General features: G+C 36.0%; 1 protein-coding gene across 6 annotated transcripts; it reads left to right on the forward strand.

Annotated features, from left to right (window-relative positions):
* Positions 1-96: 96 nt before the first annotated feature.
* LINS1 (lines homolog 1) lies at positions 97-24,183 on the forward strand. Of its 6 annotated transcripts, none has more exons than XM_072616945.1 (9): positions 129-253; positions 3,125-3,271; positions 7,946-8,053; positions 15,673-16,163; positions 16,253-16,342; positions 18,132-18,273; positions 18,752-19,351; positions 20,727-20,898; positions 22,150-24,183. In XM_072616945.1, the coding sequence occupies exons 4-9, from the start codon at positions 15,768-15,770 to the stop codon at positions 23,021-23,023; spliced, it is 2,274 nt and encodes a 757-aa protein (XP_072473046.1). In that variant the 5' UTR covers positions 129-253; positions 3,125-3,271; positions 7,946-8,053; positions 15,673-15,767; the 3' UTR covers positions 23,024-24,183. The 6 variants fall into 6 exon arrangements, with proteins under 6 accessions (XP_072473062.1, XP_072473065.1, XP_072473046.1 ...); XM_072616953.1 differs by lacking the exon at positions 129-253 and adding an exon at positions 382-548; XM_072616961.1 differs by lacking the exon at positions 7,946-8,053 and having other exon boundaries at positions 97-253.
* Positions 24,184-24,185: the final 2 nt, after the last annotated feature.

Here is a 24,185-nt window from a genome sequence, read left to right on the forward strand (position 1 = left end):
CCTCACCGCTTCTCCACTCCCTTCCAGACTCCGCCCCTAGCGAGAGGACTCGGGGAAGTTGCTAAGCGACCACCGCGCGAGGGAGGGGTCTCTGCGCATGCGGTGGGCGGAGACTAGGAGGGCATACGAATCTCTTGGAACTACGGTGCCCGGGAGGTAGGGACAGAGTAGTGTCCCTGGGAGCCATGGTCCACTTGGATCCTGAGCGTGAAGGCGGGGCTGCTTCCTCGGGACTCCTGGGCTGATAAAAACGGTGACGTGATGGAAGGAGGGGAGGACGCGGGCGAGTGGGGGAATCTTCTCCAAGGAGTTTGTGAGACTGACTGAAGGGGAAAGGGCCGACTCGGGGAGGGAGGAAGCGGGCAGTAGGCCCGGGAAGCCGAGGGTGGAGACAGGTGAGGTCTGGGAGCCCGCCGCTCCCCCCGGCTCCTCCGCCAGGCTCCGCTTTCCGGCTGAGCCCCCGTCCTTCCCTGTGCCGCGGGGGCCGCTGGGACTTCGCAGCCCGGAGCTCTGCACGTGCGCTTCGAGAAGTTGAGAGGACCGGAAGTGTGAGTTCTCTGGGGCGCATTGGCGGCACCGTTCTGCTAATGTTTCTTAAATACTGCTTAAATATGCCTCAAAAGTCGTGACCCTTAGCAGACGCGTGGACTAGACGTTTGTAAAATAAGGGACACTTGTACGCGCGCTTCGCTGTCTTTTTGTGGGGAAAGTGTTTTGTGTGTGAATGCTAAGTGTCCTGGTCAGTCTAAGCCCATGGTCTGTTATTAAAGTGCAGATTTTGCTGCTTTATAATCGCAAGGGAAGTTGGACTAATTAATGGACCACTGTATTTTTAAAAACCCACTTTGCTTAAGGAATGAATAATACTCATCCAATTTTCGGGAATAAGTGTTATGTTTAATTCACGTAACCACTGTATTTAGCTTCTAAAGATGTTACCAAATTGCTGTCGTGTTGATGTTATTTTTTGCTTGGTGGATTTTTTCAAATGGAGAAAGTTTGAAAAAGTAAGCCTTCATGGGGTGTGAAGTCTCTACGAGCTCTGAGCACAGACCAGATGATCGCAGATTTGTAAAGTCCAAAGTAATGAAACTTTACTTCCTTCTAAATAGTTTATAATGTATTCCACGATGCAGTATCATTTAAACAGTACCGTCACGTATAAGGAATAGTGGGAACTTCCCTTTTCTTCTCCCCAACTTTGCCAGACCACTGGTCATTGTTTTCTGTAGAATGAGAGTTGGATTGGATAACTTGTTTCAGGCTCTCAGGCTTGGGATTGAGCCTAAGACTGCAGACAGGGCCTATACACAGATCCTAACAAGACATGTCTTGGGAGACCAGACATAGAAATTCAAGTGTAACATTCCTGTTTTTAGAAAAAGCTTAATTAAACTGGAAGTAGTTCAATATTTCAGTGAAGTAGCATGTATTAATAACCTACTCTGTGCCAGGCACTGTGCTAAGCATTGGGGATCCAAGTAAAGGCAAAAAATAGTTCCTGCTCTAAAAGAGCTTAGTTTCATTTCATAAATTCTGTGAAATTGACCTGTCTCCATTTCTTGCTAGTTCATGACAAATTGAAACTTCAACTTTTTAGAACAGGGTGGCTAGACATTTGGGAATGTATAATTGTTAAGACTGGTGAGAGTCTAATCTTTCCTCAGCCTACATATCCTGAAAGCCTTCAATTTAACGAAGATTTATAAGCACCAATTATGTACAATAGGTAGCCTATAGAGTGTTGGACTTGGAGTCAGGAAGACTCATCTTCCTGAGTCCAAATCTAGCCTCAGACCCTTAGTAGCTGTGTGACCCTGGGTAAGTCACTTAACCCTGTTTGCCTCAGTTTCCTCATCTGTGAGATGAACTAGAGAAGAAAATGGCAAACCACAACAATATCTTTGCCAAGAAAACACCAAATGGGGCCTGAAAAACTACTGAACAGCATTGTACAAGACACCCATTGAATTCCCACTGTACTGCTTCATTGTTTCTGGAGAGGTAATCCTTAGTCCTCAAATGTTATACCTGCAAAGTGCAGGCCACAGAAGATTTTGCTAAGCTGAAAACACCGTGAGTATAGGTATGGACCCTTTCGGTCTGTTCTCCAGGGTCCAACCTAGGTAACTAAGTTTAGAATACCTTCACCAAATGATTGGAAAGAAAATTAAGTTTGTTTATTTTTGGCTTCAGCCGTCCATTGAACCATCTCTGAGCAAAGCCATTTTGTGATCTGCATTGCTGCAGTGTGCCCACTTGAAATAGATTTTGAAAGTATTCAAATAAGTATGTAAAAAATGATTACTCTGGGATTGTAGATATGAAAGGACCTCCATCATCAAAGGCTTGACAATCCTGTGTGTGTGTGTGTGTGTGTGTGTGTGTGTGTGTGTGTGTTTGTGTGTTTGTTTGAGGATGCCTTAAATACGGCGGAATGCTACACTCTGCTGTAAGAAAATGTTAGGGTAAAAACAGAGAGAAACTCAAAAATATTGTCTGATTTTCCAAAATCACTACAGCCTACTCTCCTCTTCCCAGGAAGTTCTACAATTAAATCACTGCTATTCAAGGTGGCTGTTCAAGATATAGGTACTGATGATTTATCTATGTAGCTGAATTATAGCCTGCTGCACAATAGGCATTCTTCATCTACTTGTTCCCCCCACCCCCACCCCTTGTAGATCAGTAGGCCAAACTCTTGATAATAAATATCACTTAAGAGGCTGTGAAGCCTGCCCAGGCTTGATGTAGTTAACAAAATGTCATACAGAAGGAAACCTGGAGACCCTTACTACCTATGAATTGTGGCCAACTCTTCATGACTCCATTTGGGGTTTTCCTGGCAAAGACGCTGGAGTGGTTTGCCATTTTCTTCTCCAGCTCATTTTACAGATGAGGAAACTGAGGCAAACAAGATTAAGTGACTTGCACAAGGTTACAGGTAATCTGAGGCTGTATTTGAATGTGTGTGTGTTCTTACACTTTTTGTTTCCTTTTATACCTAGCCTTTAATATAAAGTCTGTTGAATTAATAAATTTGTAAAGTTTGTACTTTTTAGTGGCCCATAGTTTCTCAATATCCTTAGTAATTTTTTTTATGTTATACTATTAATTTCCACAGGCAGAGTATTTCAAAATGAAAAATTCCATTTTAGAAAACTACATTGATAGTAAAACTGATTGTTTTACTACTGGAATGGAGTACTTGGGAAATGAATCTACTACAAACCATTTATATCACAAGTGAGATTACTGAGACCCAGAAAAGGTAAGTGACTTGCCCAGGGTCACTGGGCTAGTTGTTGATACCCAGTTTTTCTGATTCTGTGTAGTACCTTGCTACTACATACTCCTTCTCCTGCTCATTAAATTGAAGTTAAAATGGTTTTCAAAACAATCAGAGTGTCTTCTTTAATGTAACCACAGATCATACCATTGGTCCAGAATTTAAAAGTACAGATCATCAAAACATAATTTTCTGTATTATTTAACAACTATGTATTTAAATGCCTGCCAGGTGGTGCAGTGGGGCAGCTAGGTGGCATAGTATTTGGAGTGCTAGGCCTCAGACACTTACTAGTTGCATAACCCTGTGCAAATCATTTAACCCTGTCTGCCTCAGTTTCCTCATCTGTAAAATGAACTGGAGAACAAAACAGCAACCACTCCAGTATCTTTGCCAAAAAAACACCAAATGGGGTTACAAAGAATTGGACACAACTACTGCTGTTTGTTCTTTGTTCTCCAGAAGGACCCTGACATTAGAGAAGTGAGGCCATGACAAGCAAGTGAATTGAGTTAAAGTGAGGGAGGGCTGTGCAAAGTGATCAGCCCCACTTTCTCCTCTGGAGCCATGTGGGTGCAGTAGCCAGATACAGATCAGGACAACTGGACACGGCCCAGGATGCATTTGGTCTTTTCAAGCTAAGATTTTCAATTGGTCCCAGTTTGGCTTAGGTTTTGTGTTCGTCCTTCATTGCCAAAGAAGACCATGCCCTCAGAGAAATGATGACATGACTTGCACTTGACTTTGTTTTGAGTGAGGGAGGGCTGTGCAGGTCACCAGCCTCACTTCTCCTCCAGAGCCATCTGAATCCAGTGACCAGATATTCATCAGGATGACTGGAGATGACCCAGGATACACTGGGAGACCTTGGGCCCTTTAAGCCAAGGTGTTTGCAGGTACTCACTTAGGGTGAGGCAACACTCATTCATTGAATAGGCCTGTTTAAGAAGTAGCCAGGGCATGGCCCCTTTGATGAGGTCAGGAAAAAGAAAGACATCAGGCTGGGTGGGAAACAGCAACAATTACTATTGATAATCACTCTAAAGCTAGGAGGGTCAAGAGGAGCCCTTAGGCAGGGGCCCATTGGCTTCCCACTTTGAGAGTGCAGTAGGTTTAAGGTTTTGGGAGAGGACAGGATAGGACAGAACAGGAGAAAAGGAAGGGAAGGAAAGGGGCCAGTAAAACTCAAGTCAACTGGGCATCTTTTGGCCATCCAACTTTACCATCCTTTGGAGAGGAGAAGGAAGGGGGCGGGGAGGCAGACAGGAGAAGAGGAATTGAGTTACCCAGCTAGCTGGGTCCCCATTCAGCCAGCTGCATCTGTTCACAGGATTGTGTTCGTCCTTCATTGCCATCAGAGAAGTGATGACATGATTTTCACTTGACTGTTTTGAGTGATGGAGGGCTATACAGGTCACCAGCCTCACTTACTCCTCCAGGGACCGGAGTGATTTGGGATAAAGGGTGGACTGGACTGAAGCCACTGAATAGTATGCAAAGTACTTCTCCCCTTATCCTCTCTCCTGCCCCTTTTTTTGATTCATTCTAAATTTGTTAATAGCTTTCCCTACTTCAGATTTTTTAAAGAAACATTTCTGCAGAATAATTTTTAACCAGCGATCATTTGTTTTCAGCATATTTCCCATTTGTTTTAGACAGAAAATTTGACTGGAAGCAATAATTGAACATGTTCACGAAGTTATTGGGAATAAATTTTATGAGATCTTAGATCATAAAGTTGTGCCTCAAATTTGAGTTTAATTCTTGAATGAAAAGAAGACTTTATACGCTTAAGATAGGATAATTATTTTTGTTATTAATATGTGCTAATAATGAATAAACACAGCCTGAAACAGAAGACTGCAGGGTAGGCTGTTGGATTCTGATTTCTCTAGATCATCTCTTTTTTTCATCAAGAACGAAGACATCTGATGAAATGTATAGAATCCACTTTTATAGTTAGCTGAGGTAGAGTAACGTAATGACTGCATCACATTGTCCCAGATTATTTACTGCATATTTTATTATTGTTCAGTCATTCACTCTTTGTAAGTCACTTTGTGAACACTCTTTGTGTTCAGTCCTACTCTTTGTGACCCTATATGGCATTTTCTTGACAAAGATACTGAAGTGGTTTGTCATTTCCTTCTCTAGTAAATTAGCCAAATTGAAATTAAGTGATTTGCTCTGGATCACACAGCCACTGAGTATCTGAGGCAGGATTTGGACTCAGATATTCCTGACTCCAGGCCTAGTGCTCTTATCCACTTAGCCATTCTAGCAGCCTTCATTATGTTGTCCCAGGGCAGCTAGGTGGTGCAGTGAATAGAGCACCAGTGCAGGAGTCAGGAGGACTTGAGTTCAAATCTCACCTCAGACACTTGACATTCATTAGCTGTGTGACCTTGGACAAGTCACTTAACCCCAATTGCCTCATCCTGGGTCACCACCAGTCATCCTGATGCATATCTGGTCATTGGATTCAGATGGCTCTGGAGGAGAAGTGAGGCTGGTGACCTGCACAGCCCTCCCTCACTCAAAACAAAGTCAAGTGCAAGTCATGTCATCATTTCTCTGATGGCATGGTCTTCTTCAGCAATGAAGGACGAACACATACACACACATACATTGTCCCAGATTATTTACTGTGTATACATATATAAATATTTTAAATAATATGTACTCTATGATTTTTTTCCTGCCATAGTGTTTCTGTTATATTTGGAGGGGGATACTTTAAGGTGATTAACAAGTCTTCTGTTTAATATTTCATTGCCATATAACAGTTGAAAAAATGTCAAGCAAAAAGTTGACATTTTTAATTCAGGAGATTTTCTTCCAGTGGTTAATACAATTTTTCTTTTAAGAAATTATTTAGCAAAATGTAATTTAGCCAATGTCCAACATTAGACTGTAGAACTATTTTTAGTAGAAATCTAAATAAAATTCTAAAAATATGAACATTTAAAAATTGTCAAGAATGATAGTATTATATCATTCTTTACAGAAGTAGGTAATTTCTAATGTTCTAGTTTATAATGACAGGTAACTACTTATTCTCTAGGAACAAAATTGTTTCATACTTTTTTAAACATAAGAAAAACTTCATAAATCATATGAAACAGTCACATAAATTTAGAACTGTATTTTGAACCAAATACTGAAGGAAAATGCCTCTCTGCACAAGTTCTTTTTGTCTGCAACCATAGAATAGAGGTTAAATCTAAGGACATTTTTCTTCTGTACCCAGCATCTGCTTTTTACCCTCCATGTTGACAAGTTCTTCATCTTTGTGCATGTCTTGGGCACATCTTGCCTTCTCGTTCATTTTCATCAAATCTGTGAAGTCAGATTTTCTTTTAAACCTAAGAGAAATCCATCGGCACATATCAGCTGAAAATGTGTATCTTTTCTCTGCATTTTAAGTTCCATCTTGTCTCTCCAGGAGATGAGTGGGATGTTTCATCTTCATTCTTTTGGACCTGTGGCTTATCATGGCATTGATAGCACTCTAAAGTCTTTCAAAGTTTTTTTTTTCCTCCATAATCATTGTATGAATTGTTTTCCTTATTCTGTACACTTTGTTCTATATCAGTTAGCAAAAGCCTTCCCAGTTGCCTCCGAAATTGTCCATTTCATCATTTTTATGGCGATACTGCCACATTACATTTATGTATCACAACTTATTTAGCCATTCCCCAATAGCAGTATAGGCCCTTAGTTTCCAGTTTGGGGCTACCATGAAGAAAGTTATTATAATATATTTAGATAGTTCCCTTTCCTCTTTCTTTGATTTGTTTGGGGAGGATAAGCCTAGAAGTCATTCAGCTAGGTCAAAGGGTATGAACAGTTGAGTAATTTTATGGGCCGAGTTCCAAATTGCTTTCCAAAATAGCTGAAACAATTCACAGATTGACCAACAATGCACTAATTGTGCCTGTTTTTCCACAGACCCTCCATTGTGTGGGTTGGTGTTTTGTTTTTTTTTTTTTGTCATCTTTGCTGGTCTGATTGGTGTAAGGTAGAACTTCCAAGTTGCTTTAATATGCATTTCTCTAATTATTAGAAGTTAATAGCATTTTCTCATATGATTATTGATAACTTGGGTTTCTTCCTTTAAAAACTTTCTGTTTGTATCCTTTTGCCATTTATATATTGGGGAATTGCTCTTAGTTTTATGAATTTGAAGTTGTACTGTTTCTAGTATTTTATGTATAACTGGGGATTAACACTATTTTTTTGTGATCATGTCACACAGAAGCAACTAAGCATTTGCATTTTAAAGCTTCTGGTTCTGAAATAAAAAGCTTGTTTCTGATCCTTTAAAAGAACTTCAGACTTCTGAAGCCAGATTCTGAGACTAATCTCCCAAATCCTCCTTGGTGTACTGGTACAATCTACCTGAAATTACCTCTTAATTAATCCTTATAAGATTACTTGAGGTTCTAGAGGTGAGCTAAGAAAGTCCGTTTTATGTTAGTGTAATAGGAAAGATCTCTTTGGCCTTGAAATCCTCAGTTTGGATTCCATCACTGGAGCTTGCTAGATGCATGACCATGGGCAGGTCAGTTCCGTTTCTTCATTTGTAAGTGGTCCTCACAGCCTTATGTAAATCTTAGTGATTCTCTTTCAGACATTCTTCCTCTTTTCTCTCAGGTCACCAGGGATGCATAGGTGAAATTAACCCAGGGACCTTCTGGCAGTAGAGCAGCATGGTCCTAGGAAGGGAAGATTTGCAAGGATGATCAGACTCTGGAGCTACAGGTATCTCTGTAGTTGCTTCTGTGAGGTAGGGAGGGCATGACCTTGGTGAGGTCACCAGAAATATACATCTTCTAGGAGGGGGCATTCAGGGAATATTTTGAACCAAATACTGAAGGAAGTTGGTCAGAATTCCTTGAGGATATAGCTCAGGGGGAACGTGGGGGAGACGGGACACTATTGTATCTACATCATTGTTTAGGTTGATTTGGAACTGGCTGAATGATTGGAACATAAGACCATTGTTTTCAGTAAAGCATCATAAGACCTTATTCTGTGTAACATTTTTGTCAATTACTTGGATGAAGACATAGGTAACGTACTTAATTGATGAAGGTTATGAAGCTAAGAGGGATAACTAACATGTGGGTGATGGAATTGGGATCCCAAACAGTCTCAAAAAGATAGAGTGAGGGGCTGACTCATAAGAGGATGAAATTTAATAGTATTTATATAAAGTCTTTCGACAGTAGGTGAATAATTTCGAAACCTCCTTACCCCATTTCCTTTCCTGAGAATTGAAGGAGCCCTCTTACCATCCTAATTTTAGTGTAACCTCCACCTAAATCTCTCATCTTTCCCTGAGAGTTACAAATATTTTTGAGTTTACTATACTTTATTTTATTCACTGTTAGAGGATTTTAAAATTGTCTTGAAATGCACATTTGTATCTCTTGTATCATTTCTACCTCTGCTTATGACATTTTTTGATGAAAAAAATCATTGGGATACAACCTGTTCATTAATAGAGTCATTACTTTATATAGGATCATCTACTGAAAAGGAACATAAAGATCATCTAGTCTAACCCCTTTGTTTTACAAATGAGGAAACTGAGGCCCAGAGAGGTTACGTGACTTGCCCAAAGTCACGTAGGTAGCATGTAACAGAGGCAAAATTCATATTCATATTCTCTGGCTTGAGATGTCATATGTCTTTCCCTACAGTTACCAGATTTTATTTTTTCTAAATTGGTATTAGTAGTGTTTTTTATTTCTGAGACTATCAGTAAACAGAAAATTATTAGACATTTCGGAAGGGAATCAGCTGTTTTGTTTGGCTGAATATGACATAGATTACTTGCAGCGCATCATTTGATACTTTTGGAATTGCGATGATGTGACAATGTTGTCTTCTCAGTGAACAAATTGTACTTTTAAGAGATCTGCCCTTTTCGGATATCTTTTCCGTTTTATCTTTTTTCTTGAGGAAAACACATATTTTTATACGTATTGAAAATTTCCATTCTGATTCACTTGAGGCTTGGAAATTTTGTTTAAAAAAAAAAATCTTAATTAAGATAATTAGCTTAAATTTTTGTTGAAATGTAGACACAAAATAACATGGTGTCCTAGAACTGTATAGTTGAAGGCATCCCACTTAAGAATAAAACTTAAGTTCTTGGTCACATGCATCCATTTAAAAACGATTGGTTTTTTTTCTTCATTTTGTAAAGAGCTGGTGAGTTAGGTCATCTTCACATGAATAGTTCTGCTTTATAAATTGAAGTTTCTAAAACAGCTGCCTTTTAAAATACTCAGAATAAAGCTTCAGTTGATTGACTTAAAGAATCTTAGGGCTAAAGGACTAGTCATTGTCCCATCCAACCCTTTCATTTTATAGGTAAAGAAATCGGCATAATGAAGGGAAGTGACTTCCTCAGGATTCCCTAGCTGGTTAGTGACAGAGCCACGACGTGACATTTGTCAGATCTATAGACTTTCCACCACACTGACAAGGCAGTGTTAAATGGGTAAATTTGAAGGACATGTATTTGGTTCTTGACCCTGCTGTTTACAAGACTGTGTGACTGGAGACAACTTTCTTATCTTTTCTGAATTCAGCTTTCTCTTCTGTAAAACAGACATAATCATATGGAGAGCCTGGTTTGACCCTCTGATTATTTGTGTCTAGCAAGTCATGAAATCATATAATATATATTTGCATCACTGTCATGGAGGTGGTCTAGTGTAAAGAGCCTAGGTCAGAGAAGGAGATATTTCTGCTCACAGGTGATAGATTATATTAAGTCCAGGAATATTGTCTCCTAAACAAGATCCAGCACCCCTCTAAACAGTTTGGCCTGACTTTCCACATAGGAAAAAAAAAAGTGGGTAAAGAATACCTCTTGTATAGACTTTGATGCAATTAAATAGGCAAACTAAAGAACTTGGAAGTCAGTCTGTGTATTTTGGACAATCCCTTCACCTGGACAGTGAACTGCTCCCAGATTTGAACAGGACTGGATGAGTAGATGATGCTGCTTTTAGGAAATTGTAAAATTCTTGTAATAGTCCCAGACTTCTCTTTGAAACAAAGACCCATCTTTTTAATGCCAGTATTCAGGTGATGATACATAGCTATAAGTCATACAACACTAGTTTCCCAAAAAATGGAGTTGAAAATCACCCAGAGATCAGTGGAGAGATGTGTGGTTGAGCTTCAGTAGTCTGAAAGATATTTTGAGTAAGGAATTAGTCAAAAGAAGCAATGTAAGGAAAGGTATAGGAATTTTTGATGACAAAAAATGGGCTGCTCATTTGGTAAGAATGATGGGTAACTAATGAACCGTTATTGTCAGGTGAATTCAAGAAAGGCTGCCAGCACATTGAGAAGACCCCTCTGTGGTGAATTTATGGGAGGATGTGAGCAGACCTGAATGGATTGTAATTTATAATATTAGAGGAAATAACCCACATCAGTGAGATCATAGATCTCTTACAGTACCTAACTCAGAATTAAGAATCAGATGCAGGTTAAGTGCTTTGTAAACTTTAAAATGCTATGGAAATATAAATTATTGTTCATGATTTTATAGTAAGTATGTTTTTTAGCATCAGTAATTATACAGTACTCTAAGTATAGATGTAGATGATAAAGGAAACTAGTCTGAAATTATATTGACCCTGGGCCATTAACAAATCTTAGAGTTGGAGTAGACTTTAGTTGTCATCTAATGACAACTAAATGACACAGAGGAGGTTTTCTAGGTCCTCAGGTGTGGCCCTTTGACTGAATCTAAATTTCACAGAACAAATCCCCTTGGTAAAGGGATTTGTTCATAAAACTTGGACTCAGTCAGAAGGCTGCACCTCAAGGCTACAGGTTTTCCACTCTTGGCTTAGCCTGAGTTTAGTGCACTGAAACTTTTAACAAAATTTAATTTCATAATAAATGTATTTATATTTATGATAGTAAATAAAATAGATTAATAATATGCTTATTTTTACATTTATGATTCAGATTTTTTTTTTAGTTTTCTTTGCATATGTTCACTGTTTGTGATTTTCTGCAGTACATCACAGATCTCCAAAAATCCCCATTTACCTATCAATGGCTAACCCACAAATAACCAAAACCGTGAATATCAAGGGATGACTATATTGAATCCTAGTTAAGAATCTTAGGTTGTTTAGTCCAGTTAGCACCTTAGCAGAAATTCCCACCTATAATATCCTTGACATCTAGCCTCAAGACTTCTAGTGATGGAAATGATATGGGGGAGGGGAGGGTCATAATGAGGAATCCTTTTAAATATTACTTTTTATAAATGTCTGAAAAGACAGTGTTATGTAATGGATAGAGAACAGGCTGAAAGTAAGGAAGACACAGGCTTAAATCTTTTCTCTGACACATACTGTGTATTTGATTATGGCAAGTCACTTAACATCTTGGGTCCCCAAGCAGTTTTTAAAGCCTGTGTAGATGAGTTGAAAGTGCATTGATAAGGAAAAAAATTACACATCAGTGAAAGCCCAGGTACAGGCTTAATGTTTTTGCCACAATGTCTACTTTTTAATGCCAAAAAAATTATTTTCTATGACATGAGTATTTTGCATTAAGTAATGACTTAGGTCCTATTTCACTAAAGTCTTAAAATCTGTAGTAGACAATAATACAAAATCCTACTTTCAAAAATTGAGATTATATAGATTTTTTTAAACCTGCTTAAGAATAGATGTTTTGTCCCTGCTCTGCCAAGGACGTGCCTTGTGGCATACCATTCTTTAGAGATTTTCTAGCCTGAAATGAATCAAAATTTTTAGGTAAAGTTATCCAACCACTTAAGAACCCATTTAACTGTATTATAATTAATGAGCCACATTTCTTTTGTCCCTTAAGAAATCATGAAAGTCTATCAGATGTCTTGCAGAAATTGGTGTGCCATCTTTGTACTCAACCCATCACCATCCCTCTTCCCATTTATCCAGTCAGTTGCCAAGAATTGTTTCAAGCTCCATAACATCTAGTTCTAGTCATCATTGATCTCTCTTACTCTCTCTCTCATGTCAGTCTCCATTCCAGTGTGTCCTCCATATTGCCACCAAAGCGATTTTCCTTAAGTACAGATCTATGTGGCTCCCCTAAAGTCCTTCACAATCTGACTCCAACCTATCCTTCCTGCCTCATACATTATTTTCTCCCCTGTATTTTTCAAGCTAGGCTAACTGGCTTTCTCTCTGTTACTGACACCATGCTATACTTACTTCCATCTTAATGTCATTGTACTGGCCTGTACCTGGGGTAAATTCTGTTCCTACCTCCACCCCACAGAGAATAATGCTAAAGTACATCTGGAAAGGGAAGTTGGAGCCAGACTATAGAGAGTTTTACTTAAATACAAGGCCAAATAGTATACATTTTGTTGTGTATCCCTCCTTTAAGGGGATACACAAAAATTTTTATGTCAAGAATGCGAGTGACATGGTCAGCCTTCTGCCTTAGAAAGATTTTTTTTTTGCACTTTGCATTTTTTTTTACAGGATGGATTGAAGAAGCCAGGTATAACAATTTGAAAGCTACAGTAGTTGAAGTGAGAGATGATGAAGACCTCAGACCTGAGTTAGGGCTTAGGGGAGAAGAGAAAAGGGAGCAGATAGAAGAGGTGTTGTAAATGTAGAAGCAGACAGGACTTGGATAGAGATTCAGTTCAATGGTTACATATAGATGGGGGGTGAGGGAAAGGGAAGACTCAACAGTGACAGCATGGGTGAGAACTTGCATGACTAGGAAATAATTTAGAAGTTCTTTTGGAACTCTAGGACATATTTTGTCCAGGTCACAAATTTGAAATTAATTTAAAATGATGAGAAGTTTCCTTCTATTTTCTTTTACGCTGTTTGCTTTATCCTTTTTAAAAAGGATGGAAAAGATGAAAGTAAGTAGGGGTAGAGCAATCTAACTCAGTCTCCTTACCTGCTCTGTTACTACCTGTATGACCTTAAACGTGTAAGACCTCTTTGGGTCCTAGTTCCTCATCTGTAAAATGAGGGGTTGAACTAAATAAAGTCTGAGATTCTACACATAGCTTTAAGAAAGAACTGGTTTTTGTCTTGAGGTTTTTTGGGGTTTTTTGCAGGCCCATTCTAAACATTAACATTATGAGTTCTTTGTAGATTTATGTCATATTTTTGTAATCATTCTTAGTGTTCTTTTGCATTTTGTTCATGGTCTTTTGAAAGAGGATTTTAAACTTTATAAAAACTCGATTATTTCCTTTTTTAAAAATGGATTGCATATTTCCAGAAGAGATTAATTAAAGGTTCTCAATACTCCTTCCTTTGATTTTTCATCATTCTCTCGGTCCTTTTCTCAAAACAAACCTTCTGTCTCCTTTGCTGTCTTTTCTTGAAGAGGTAAAATATGTTTTGTCATCCATTCTCTTCTCTTTTTTGCACTGTCTAAACAATTTGATTCATTCCAGGTATGTTAGCTGTCATCTGTATTCTTGTATTCCTAATACATGTATATATGTATGTATGTATTCCTAAATTTCCATCTTATTGTACCTTATTTATTTTGCCAAATTCAAAACCCATCTCTCCTTATAGGACATATTTGCTTAGAAAATCCATTTCCTCACATTCTACGGATCCGAAACCAAATTTCGCCTTCTTTACTTTTTCTGTCAAGACTATCATTCACCCCGACTCCCATGTTCAAACTTTGCTGTTGTCTTTGATCCTTCCTTTACTTGTTTTTTCTCATTTCCAGTTCTCAATAAAATCCAAATATTTATTAAGTACCTACTATGGTAAAAGCATGTTTCATGTCCTCTAGAGACAACTTTGACAATATCTCTCTCATTCACTGCATGTATTCCCGTAGTTATGTTCGTCCTTTGTTGCCAAAGAAGACCATGCCATCAGAGAAATGATGACATGACTTGCACTTGATTTTGTTTTGAGTGAGGGAGGGCTGTGCAGGATACCAGCCTCACTTCTCCTCCAGAGCCATCTGAATCCAGTGACCAGATATTCATCAGGATCATTGGAGATGACCCAGGATGAGGCAGTTGAGTTAAGTGACTTGTCCAAGGTCACACACCTACTGAGTATCAAGTATCTGAGGTGAGATTTGAACTCAGGTCCCCTGCACTGGTGCTTTATCCACTGCACCACCTAGCTGGGTCATCTCCAGTCATCCTAATAGCTACTTACTAAACTGTGTGACTCTGGGCTTTAACCTTTTTGCCTCAGTTTCTCTTTTGTAAATTGGAGATAACAATAACAGCTACCTCTCAGGGTGGTTTTGAGGATCATATGAGGTAATATTTCTGAAAGCTTTTAACACAATGTCTGATACATGGTAGATGCTATATACATGCGAGTCCCTTCCCTACTTTCCTTCACATTATCTGCAGCTAAATATACCCTGTACTTTTTTCCTGTTGTTTCCTGTGCTGAGAACTACATTCTGCCTTTTGTGCTTGCCTGGTTTGTTGCATTCTTTGAAGCAGTGGAGTTAAATTCAAGTAGAAATGACAGCCATTAATCCATATATAAGGATCTCTTGTGCCACATATTGCTTTCATTTTAAAATGTAATATTACCTACATTTTAATTTGGTTTTATTTATTTTGTTCAGTATTTCCCAGTGACATTTTAATTTGATTGTGGGAGTGTTGTAGGCTGTATCTCAGACACCTCTGCTTTAAAATATTTACACACACCTCTTTTTAAAACCAACTGATATGCTACCTCAAAATTTAAAAGAAAAGAAATCACAGCTTGAGAGTTGGAAAGTGCCCACTATAACGTATGCTCCAAGTTCTCACTATAATTTACCCGACAAATAGTTGTACAGCATCTTGAAGATGTCCAATGAAGGGAGTGTACCAGATGCTTAGAATACACTCTTTCCTCGATCTCTCCTAGACAGAAATGCCCTTTGTCCTCTTGGACATCATACAGCATTTGACTTGGATCTTGCACATGCCTTTAGAGGATTTGTTTTGCCTATGTGGCATCTCCTTACTAGATTGTGAGTTATTTTAGTGCAGGAATTGTGTTTTAGCTAAACACTTTGTTTCTCCTGGTGTCTAACAGAGTATAATGCATGTAGTAGACTGTATTTGCCAAATCAAATTGACTTTATTTCAACTATAATTTTTATTTAAAGATGTTAATTATAGTTGATTATAAACTTATTTACTTGAGTTATTCCACTCAAAAATCATTAAAGATGTCAGGGTCTATGTTTTGTGCCATGTTGCTATTAAAAAGTTTTTATATGATTTTTTATTGCATATTATCAGTTTTAAAAGTAAGTTAAGTGATTGAATAAAGTTTGTAATATCAGAAATGAAATTTTTAATGCTGTTGTGTTTGTTTTTATCTTAGGTATATTTGAAGGAATATTCTGCTTGTGTTTAGGTTGGAGAGACTACAATTGCTTAAGAAAATTGAGTTCAAATAAATAATATCTTGGGGAAAAAATGGAAACTTCCTATCAAGTTTTAGAACAATTATATAAGAAGGTGCTTCTTGGAGGTTCACTTGAAAATGACAGCCAAGAATATGCATTTTATCTCAGTCTGCCTTTTTCAGCCCAAGATCTGTCCACATCAAATTTCTGGAAGTGGCCATGTGTTCATCATGGTAACCAAGCTAGTTCTGTCAACGTGGATGCCACTCCCACTCCTGTAGCATCAATAAATTTGAAAATGAATTTTCAAGTTAGCAATCCCAGAGATATAATGCTACTTCAGTTAACAGTCATCCAGATGATGCTAACCAAAATGCTATCTAAAAAAATGGAATTCAGTATAAAAGAGAAGTATAGTGATATAATTGAAATTCTTTTAAAGCCGTATGAACTGGAATCTAAATTAGTAAGTTTTTGTTAATTTAAAAATATTAATGTCAAGAGTGAGCATTTAATATTCAGATTTTTAAAATATGAATATTTGCTTTTATACAGATCAGTATATTCCATGGTTCTGATAAGTTGTTATCTCATATGGCTGCAAAATGTCTTGCCTCGCTATTATATTTACAACTAAAAGAAAAGGTGAGTCTAGAAAATTGTTACCAAATGATGTATTTCTTTTATAAATATACTTTCTTAAAAAACATTGAAGTGATTATTTTTAGATTTTTTATTTTTTATTTTAAAATAGGGCTTCTTAAACTTTTTCCACTCATAACCCCTTCAGCGCTTCTTAAACTGGAGTTGCGACCTATGATTTAAGAAGCACTGATAAAATTTTATTTTCTAAGCCCTTTGATTAGTACTGTATTGTGCTAAATAACATTCTAATAATATAAATGTGAAGAGTAAAGAATTAGAATCTTGAAAATCTTGAAAAATCATTTTCATGAAGTTTAGTGTAAGTATATGAATAAGTATAAATTTTTTAGAATAGCCCTTAGCACAGTCCCCTGACACATCTCTGTATCTGTGTATCTGTCTATCTGTTTACATACATACATGTGTACACATATATACTGTACACAAACAAGTTCATCTTTATTTCCTCTTTTATAGTTTAACTCTTCACAAATAAACAAATAGCAATTAATGTCACTTATTGACTTGAATAATATTGGGATATGTAATTTCAGACAGCCTATTCAACTTCCTTTTTAATAGAATTCTAAAATTGTGGGTGGGAATATGATTTGGTATAAATATTTTATAGGGGAATTTTGATTATGTATAACTAACAAGTCTTTTTCATAAATGAAGCCAATATAGCTAAAATTAGAATGATAACTGATAAGTAGCAGGGGAAATATTTGAGGGAGAAATTAGAGAGGAAATGTTTAACAAGGAAAAAATTCTTTGCAACAGAGTTCTCTGATAAGGGTAAAATTTCTCAGAAACATAAGAGAGTGATTCAAATTTGAAAGACTAAAAGCCATTCTCCAGTTGATAAAGTCAAATGATATGGACTGGTGGTTTTGTATGGAAGAAATAAAATCTATCATTAGCCATATAAAAAAACCAAAAAATTCAAATTAGAGCAACTCTGGAGTTTTATCTTCCTTTCATCCCATTGGCAAAGATAATTAAAAAAGGCGGTAAAAAGATGATTAAAAAAAAAAGGAAAGTGACAAATGAAGGGACTCTAGCAGAACAGCCAAATTAGTACTTTGTTGGTGAAGCAGTGAATTGGTTTAGTCATTCTGAAAAGCAATTTGAGACTGTTCTCAGGAAGTCAATACGCTGTACCATTTGAACTATTTAGACCACCGCAGGGCCTATATCCCAGAGGGATTAAAGAAAAATAAAAGGGATCTGCATGTACAAAAATATTCATAACAGCTATTTGTGGTGGCAAAGATCAGGAAACCAAGAGGATGCCTATCAAATGGAGAAGTGGTTGAACAGATTATACTGTATTGATGTAGTGGAATAATATGTAAAAAATGATGAAAGAATGGTTTCAAAGAAACCTAGGAAAATTTGTTTGAACTGATGTAAGCAAAACTAGGAGAACAATTTATGCAGTAACAATGACATATTAAAGGCAAAAGATACAGTGACCATGCACAATTCTAGAGGTCTCATGGTAATAGTTTTTTATAGTGTGCTGCTTAACTCCTGACAGGTGAGGCATTCAATTTAAGAGCGAGACATTTTTGGTTATGGCCAATGGGAAATTTTGTTTTCCCTGACTGCATTTTAAACATTATTTATCAATGGCAAGGGCAGGAGGGAGAGAAAATAAATTTTTGTTGATGAAAAAAATGTTAAAATTTTAAAATGCCTATAGAATTAAATTTATATCATGAAGAGTAATTGATTTGTGGTAGAATTTAAAACATAACCTTCCTTTTTTTCTTTTTTCTTACAGGCTATAGTAAATAAAACATGGGCAGCTTTTTGTTTAAAAACTCTTACTGACTACCCTGAAAGTAACACAATCTCTTATTGCCTCTGGACTCTTACAACTGTAATAAAAGAAATATTGAAGTCTACATGTTTACAAAAAGCAGGTACTAGTTCTTTGACATAATTAAGTATTATTATTACCACTGGAAGAAGTTCATGGTTATAACAACTGCTCATCTGTCTCTAAAATAGGAAAGATAGGCTTTCCCCACAATATAAGTCCCCTGATGACTAGGCCAATGGTTTTTCTGCTATGCTATGTAGCCCTCAAGTTAAGGTTTTCCCCTTCCCTCCTTTTACAAGTTCAAACCTTAAAAGTACTTTGTACTTAGATTTTTATCTTATTCTGATTTATACTCTATTTTTCTACTAAGTGGCTTTCCATATAAGTCTTTAAGGTCCTCATAGATGCATTTATCTTAGAAATTGTTAATTATTTAATTTTTCTTAGGATTTTGGTTATGACAAATATAAAATCAGTCTTAAGATTTGTTTAAAAATGTTAATATGTATGTTTAATTATGCTTTAATCACTTACACAGTCATCTTTGTCCCATTTATAATTTTTTTTTATTGTTTCAGAAATATTGAAGCAGTTTTTGACATCTTTTGATTTTCTTTTTGAAGTCTTCTACTGTTCAGTTTTTTCTCAACATTTTGAAAACTACCAAGATACTTTGCTAAATCCTAAAATTACAAATTTCTTGATTTGTTTTCTGGAATTGCTTGAAATTCTTATAGCCTCCAGAATTCACTTGAAGTTATATTTCAGTTGCCAGAGGATTTTTTATTTGAAAATATTTTGTGCTTTGAATATTATTACCTGGCCTATTCACTCTTTAGTGAAAAAGAAGTTCATCATCCTTCTTAAAAGATGTGTACTACATAAAGTGGGTGAGGATGTCCTAAATATTTCAGTTCACACTTTAGTTGAACAAGATCCTTATTTAGATAAGGACATGTTAGCTTTCGGTAATGCTTTTTTGCAAGCTGTGAATTTGGGATGGTTGAAGCAGTTATCTGTTAGTGGACCACCCAGCCACTTTGGAGGCAGTGCAGTTCAACCTGGAAATGAAAATCTTCTGGTCCCTGACCTCATTATCCTCAGAGCATCAAGTTTGGTTTTACTGAAGTCCTTAGAAATCAAGGTGCATAATTGTATGTCAGCAAATGAAATAAAAGGTAATTAATTTGTCAACTTGCCCCCCACCCTTCAAGAAAAGTGATACATGATTTTTTCAGCTATTTTCAAAGTTTGGAGCTTTCTTAAATCTTTCCAATTTGAACCAATGACATTTATGTAAATGACTCTTAAGTTTTTATAATTTTTCATATATAAATTAATGTATATATATAAATACATTTGTGTAATTGGTTGTTTTCATTTAATTTTAAATGAGCATATTCTGCAGCTACCATTTTTATGAACTAAATTTATTTTAGAGAAAATTATCATTTTCAAAAATATAGTGACTGGTTATCAGTAAACAAAATGACCGAAAAAATTAATTCATTGTCTCACAAGCATTGTATTTTTGTAATAAGCTTGTGTGAAAGAATGGCACATAAAAAAGTTGTTACATAAATATTAGAAATGGACCTGACCAGTGACATGTTTTCTAAAGAAATGGCTGCATGAAATCTTCAGTTATGCAGGATCTCTTGGGGAATTATTATGGAGGACCCTTTGTTGCAAATAGAGGTTGAATTGACTAGTTAGCAGGTTAATTTATTATGTTGTATTTTGATAACCTATCAAATGAAGACCATTTAAATTCTGACATTTCAGTTTAGGTGTAAAAAAAGATTCCTTGGTTTTACTTGAGAGAAACCACAGAATATAATAAGCCTTACCTGAAGAGAATTTTAATTCTGTGGTAAAGTTTCACAGCAGGGTTTTGTTTACAACAAATTAAAAGCCTTACAAGTTTATCTTTGATGTTCTACCCTTTGGTTCTATTTCATAGGCAGTTCTAAATTAGGACACTAGGTGGCATATACTGTGTAATTTTAGCGTGTAATTGCTGTTTAAAAAAATCCCCAAGGTGTAATGTTTCAAGTTTTAGTGATATTTGATTAGCACTTTTGGTGATATACTAATTTTTAAAACGTTTTTTAAAAGTTGCTCATTTTTATATGTATTAAACTTCAGCTATTCATGTCAAATCTTTAATTGATCAGTAGTAATAATTATTGAATTTACATAATTCATATTTCTACTATAGAACTTGTTATAACTATTTTAAATGTTATAGAACTTGTTATAACTATTTAAATTTAACAAAAACTTACTTGAACAAAATTATTCTTGTTCATGGTTTCCCATAGTAAACTGTTGATTTAATAAAAAGTTTTTTTGTGAGTTAGGTGTTTAAATGAATATTTCATATTGGCCATTTAAAACTTAGTTTTGCCTCCTTGAGATACCTTAAGAACATTTTTTTAGTGTTTCTATTGTTTACAAGATTGCATTTTTGTAAGAATTTTGTATAAAGAAACACCATATTTCAGTATTGCTTGTATTTTAATTATTCTATTTGGGGGATTTTTTTTAAAGCTGAATTACAGAAATTCATGTCCCAGTTATTGACCTTCTTAAAACAGCACCTTCAGTCGTCCCTGAAATTGCATCATCACTGTGAATGGCTCTCTAAAATCTTCATAGAACAAGACGATGACATGCTGGAGGCTGCAAAAGCATCATTAAACATTTATCTAAAGCTTACCAGGTTGGTATAGTGTTTATTAGTTCACCCAATAAAAATATTTGAAAGTAATTCTTGTACTAGTAAATCCCAGGAAAATGAGAATACTTTAATAGTTGCTTTTAAAAGTATTTATTACTTTTTTTTTTTTTTTTGCTGGAACAAATCCTAAAACTGCAGTTTCCCATTAAGTGTTTATTCATACTTTCTGATGGGGCCCAATTTTATGTACACAAATTAACAATGAATTTCATCCCTCACAGTGAAAACTTCTGAGGCAGCTTTAGAAGTGGCACAGTAAAAGAGTACTGAGTCAGCAGACCCAGATTCTAGTTCTGATTCTTCTGCTAAGTAATTGTGTTGCCTAAGTCAAATAATTTATCTTCTCTGGGCTTTAATATTTCATTTGTACTGTGGAGAAATTACTCTAAATGCTCTCAAGTATTTCTTCTAGTTCTAAAATTCTGTAATTTTTTCATTAATAAGAAATATTACTTGCTTTAAAAATGATCTTCATCTTTATATTTGTAGATGTAAGTATATATGCACTTGCAAGTAACTAAACCATCCCTTTTGAATTTTATTTTTATTTTATTTTGCAAATGATTTTTGGGATGGTATCTTCATAAAGTCAGTATCTACAATTGATTATGAAATTACAGATGACCTTTTACATTGGTTCTGCTTCTGCTTTGTTTGAAACCAAAATGTATTTTTTTTATTTCCATTTCTTTTCTTGGCTAGTGAGAAAGATTACTTATTAATGATCTTAAGTGAATTTTTTTGCTGCCAGTACTTACTTGTATTATGACATTGCTGGCAGCATCTGTTATGAGACTGAATGTTTATTAGGGCCAAATTTTCAAAGGATTTTAATCAAGAACATAAATTCCTCTGTGATTTGAGTTAGGCTTAAAAGAGGTCAAATATGAATCCAGTTTGAAAATGTATACAGCTTTTAGAACTTACCTTAGTTATATTAAAATTGATTTCTTATTCCCTCACAATGAAGGGGATATTTTTAAATTAGATTTGATTTTGCATAAATTTGAATTTTTTCTTATGAAATAGCTGCCCTGTGAACTTTTAGATGCTCAGTTTGTCATGGTCACACTGAATGTATTAAATACCTTGCTTTGTTCATTCTTGTTGTCATTTTGGATCAGATTGTTAAGTACATTGGAAAAGGATGGTATTTTGAACTCTGTTTGCTTTGAAAATAATTGTAGTTGAGCTGATATTTAATTTGGATTGTATAACTACATTTATTTACAGAGCATGGAATGAAACTGCTAAGGGCATGACCCAAGGAAAAGAAACTTGGGACCATCAGGCACATGAAAATGGCTTTAATCCTCACTGTATTTTCTTATTTCTCTTGAAAAATATTGGATTTGATGCAACAGTTCTCCTTGACTTTTTAATTTCATCAGAAACCTGCTTTCTCGAATACTTTGTTAGGTATTTAAAACTGCTCCAAGGAGAAAGGAACAATTTTTCAAATGTTTGTAAGTTATTTGATACAGCAGAATTAAGACATGGTGTTCATATTTTTAGTAATGTCACTTCTCATGTTGAAGAAAGAAACAGCAACCAAGCTACTCACCAGCCTCTTTTTTGTGGTACAAATTATTATGGTCTTTTACCCTTGACTTCTGACCCTACTACTTCTGGAACAAATATGGAACTGAAAGACAACCAGACTGTGAAGTCAAAGCAATCCAACTTACTGATATGCATTGGTAATACATCTTCACCAGGAGCCTCTCAAAGCCTGGTCAATTATGACAGCTCAGAAGATTCTGAAGAGGAGTCAGTGGAAGAAAAATGTTTATCAAATGTTAAACAGACTCCTTTGAACCATCAAGACATTACAAAGATAAGGGAAACTGTCAGTGTGACTGGAGAAAAGAACCAAAGTTACCGAGCATCTACTTCCAGGCTTCTAGATCCAAAAGAATCTTCTGGTTATGAAGGAGCCACAAATAGTATTGCTTCCCAAAGAGTAATATCTTGTAAAACATTTAAATGTTTGAAAGAGCTAGAAAAGGCAATTTCCCGTTTGCATGAGAGACATCTTTTTCCGTATAATCCTTCAGCATTATTGAAATTGTTAAAACACATTGATGCGATAAACAAGAATAAATAAAAGTTTGCTGGTTTTTTTCCCACTTTGAGAAACTAGCCTCTTTGACTTTTCTTGGTGTTACCACATCCCTACTCAGAATGAATCTCAGCGTTATTATTTCATTTTCTTTTATTAATACAGTAGACTCTGTCAGCTTCTCTTGGCTTTCTGCCATCTTGTGGTCTCCTTGTTCACCTCCTGATTTAGGTACTAAGCATTGCTGGTGAAAGTAACAAAATAGTGTTGATGTATTCCAAAACAAATTAATGCTGTCTAATCTCAGATCCTCTTAAAATCAGTCATCTTTAGCTGCCTTACTATCACTGTCCTCACAGCATTTGTAATAGACTTATTCTACTTTCATCTGATGAATTGTAGATGTATTGTAGATGAATTTGTTTTTTACTTTAGTTTGACAACAAAGGCCATTTGACATGAGTGCCCCCAACTTCTATCCTTCTCTGACTCAAAATTTTTTTGTCTTTCCCTCCCCTTTTCAAAGGAAGAAATAAAGCTAGCTGGCCCATGGTATCCATTATCTCATTCTTTCTCACCTTTTCCAGGTGTTTGTTTCATTGATTTATTTTCTTTCTAATTTTTAACTTTTATTTTAAACCTTTAACAACTCACTATATCTTGAACTAGAGTGTCTGGCAGGTACTAATAAATCTCCTAACTCATAATTGTGCCCTCAGTGTCTTCTGCCTTCTAATCCATCCTGTACATTGTTGCTGATTAATTTTCTTTAAAGCAAGTTCTGATAATGGCATATACAACCTCCACACCCATAAACCTTTGGTTTCCTACAGCTTACTGAATCAGGTACTGATTCCTTAGCCTCACATTCAAGTGCTGCATATTTTGATTCCATCTTTTCTGCTCGTCTCCTACTATTCCCCATCAAACACCATGTGTCTAGAAGTGACTTCTTTCCATTCCCCTAAATGCGAAGTTCTTCTTTGCCTTTTTGTCTTTACTATAGTACTCCTCTTTGCCCTTTCCCCACCTCTTTGCTAGCCTGATTCATACCCATTGTTTAGAACTAAGCTCAAATGCCATCTCCATGAAACATTCCTTCAGCCCTACAAGTTTGAAATAATTTTCCTCTAAAGTACTTATTACACTGTCACATTATGTGTTGTATAAAAGTTGTACAATAAAACATAAACTTCTTGAGATCAGT

This window comes from Notamacropus eugenii, chromosome 1, assembly GCF_028372415.1.
Source record: "Notamacropus eugenii isolate mMacEug1 chromosome 1, mMacEug1.pri_v2, whole genome shotgun sequence".
Lineage (NCBI taxonomy): Eukaryota > Metazoa > Chordata > Mammalia > Diprotodontia > Macropodidae > Notamacropus > Notamacropus eugenii.

Bases quoted from the DNA above. Each gene is read 5' to 3' on its own strand.
- LINS1 (XM_072616961.1), top strand. From the start codon at position 15,768: ATGGAAACTTCCTATCAAGTTTTAGAACAATTATATAAGAAGGTGCTT. The intron at 18,274-18,751 runs GTACTAGTTCTT...TTATTGTTTCAG, and splicing joins TACATGTTTACAAAAAGCAG to AAATATTGAAGCAGTTTTTG. The intron at 20,899-22,149 runs GTTGGTATAGTG...ATTTATTTACAG, and splicing joins ATTTATCTAAAGCTTACCAG to AGCATGGAATGAAACTGCTA.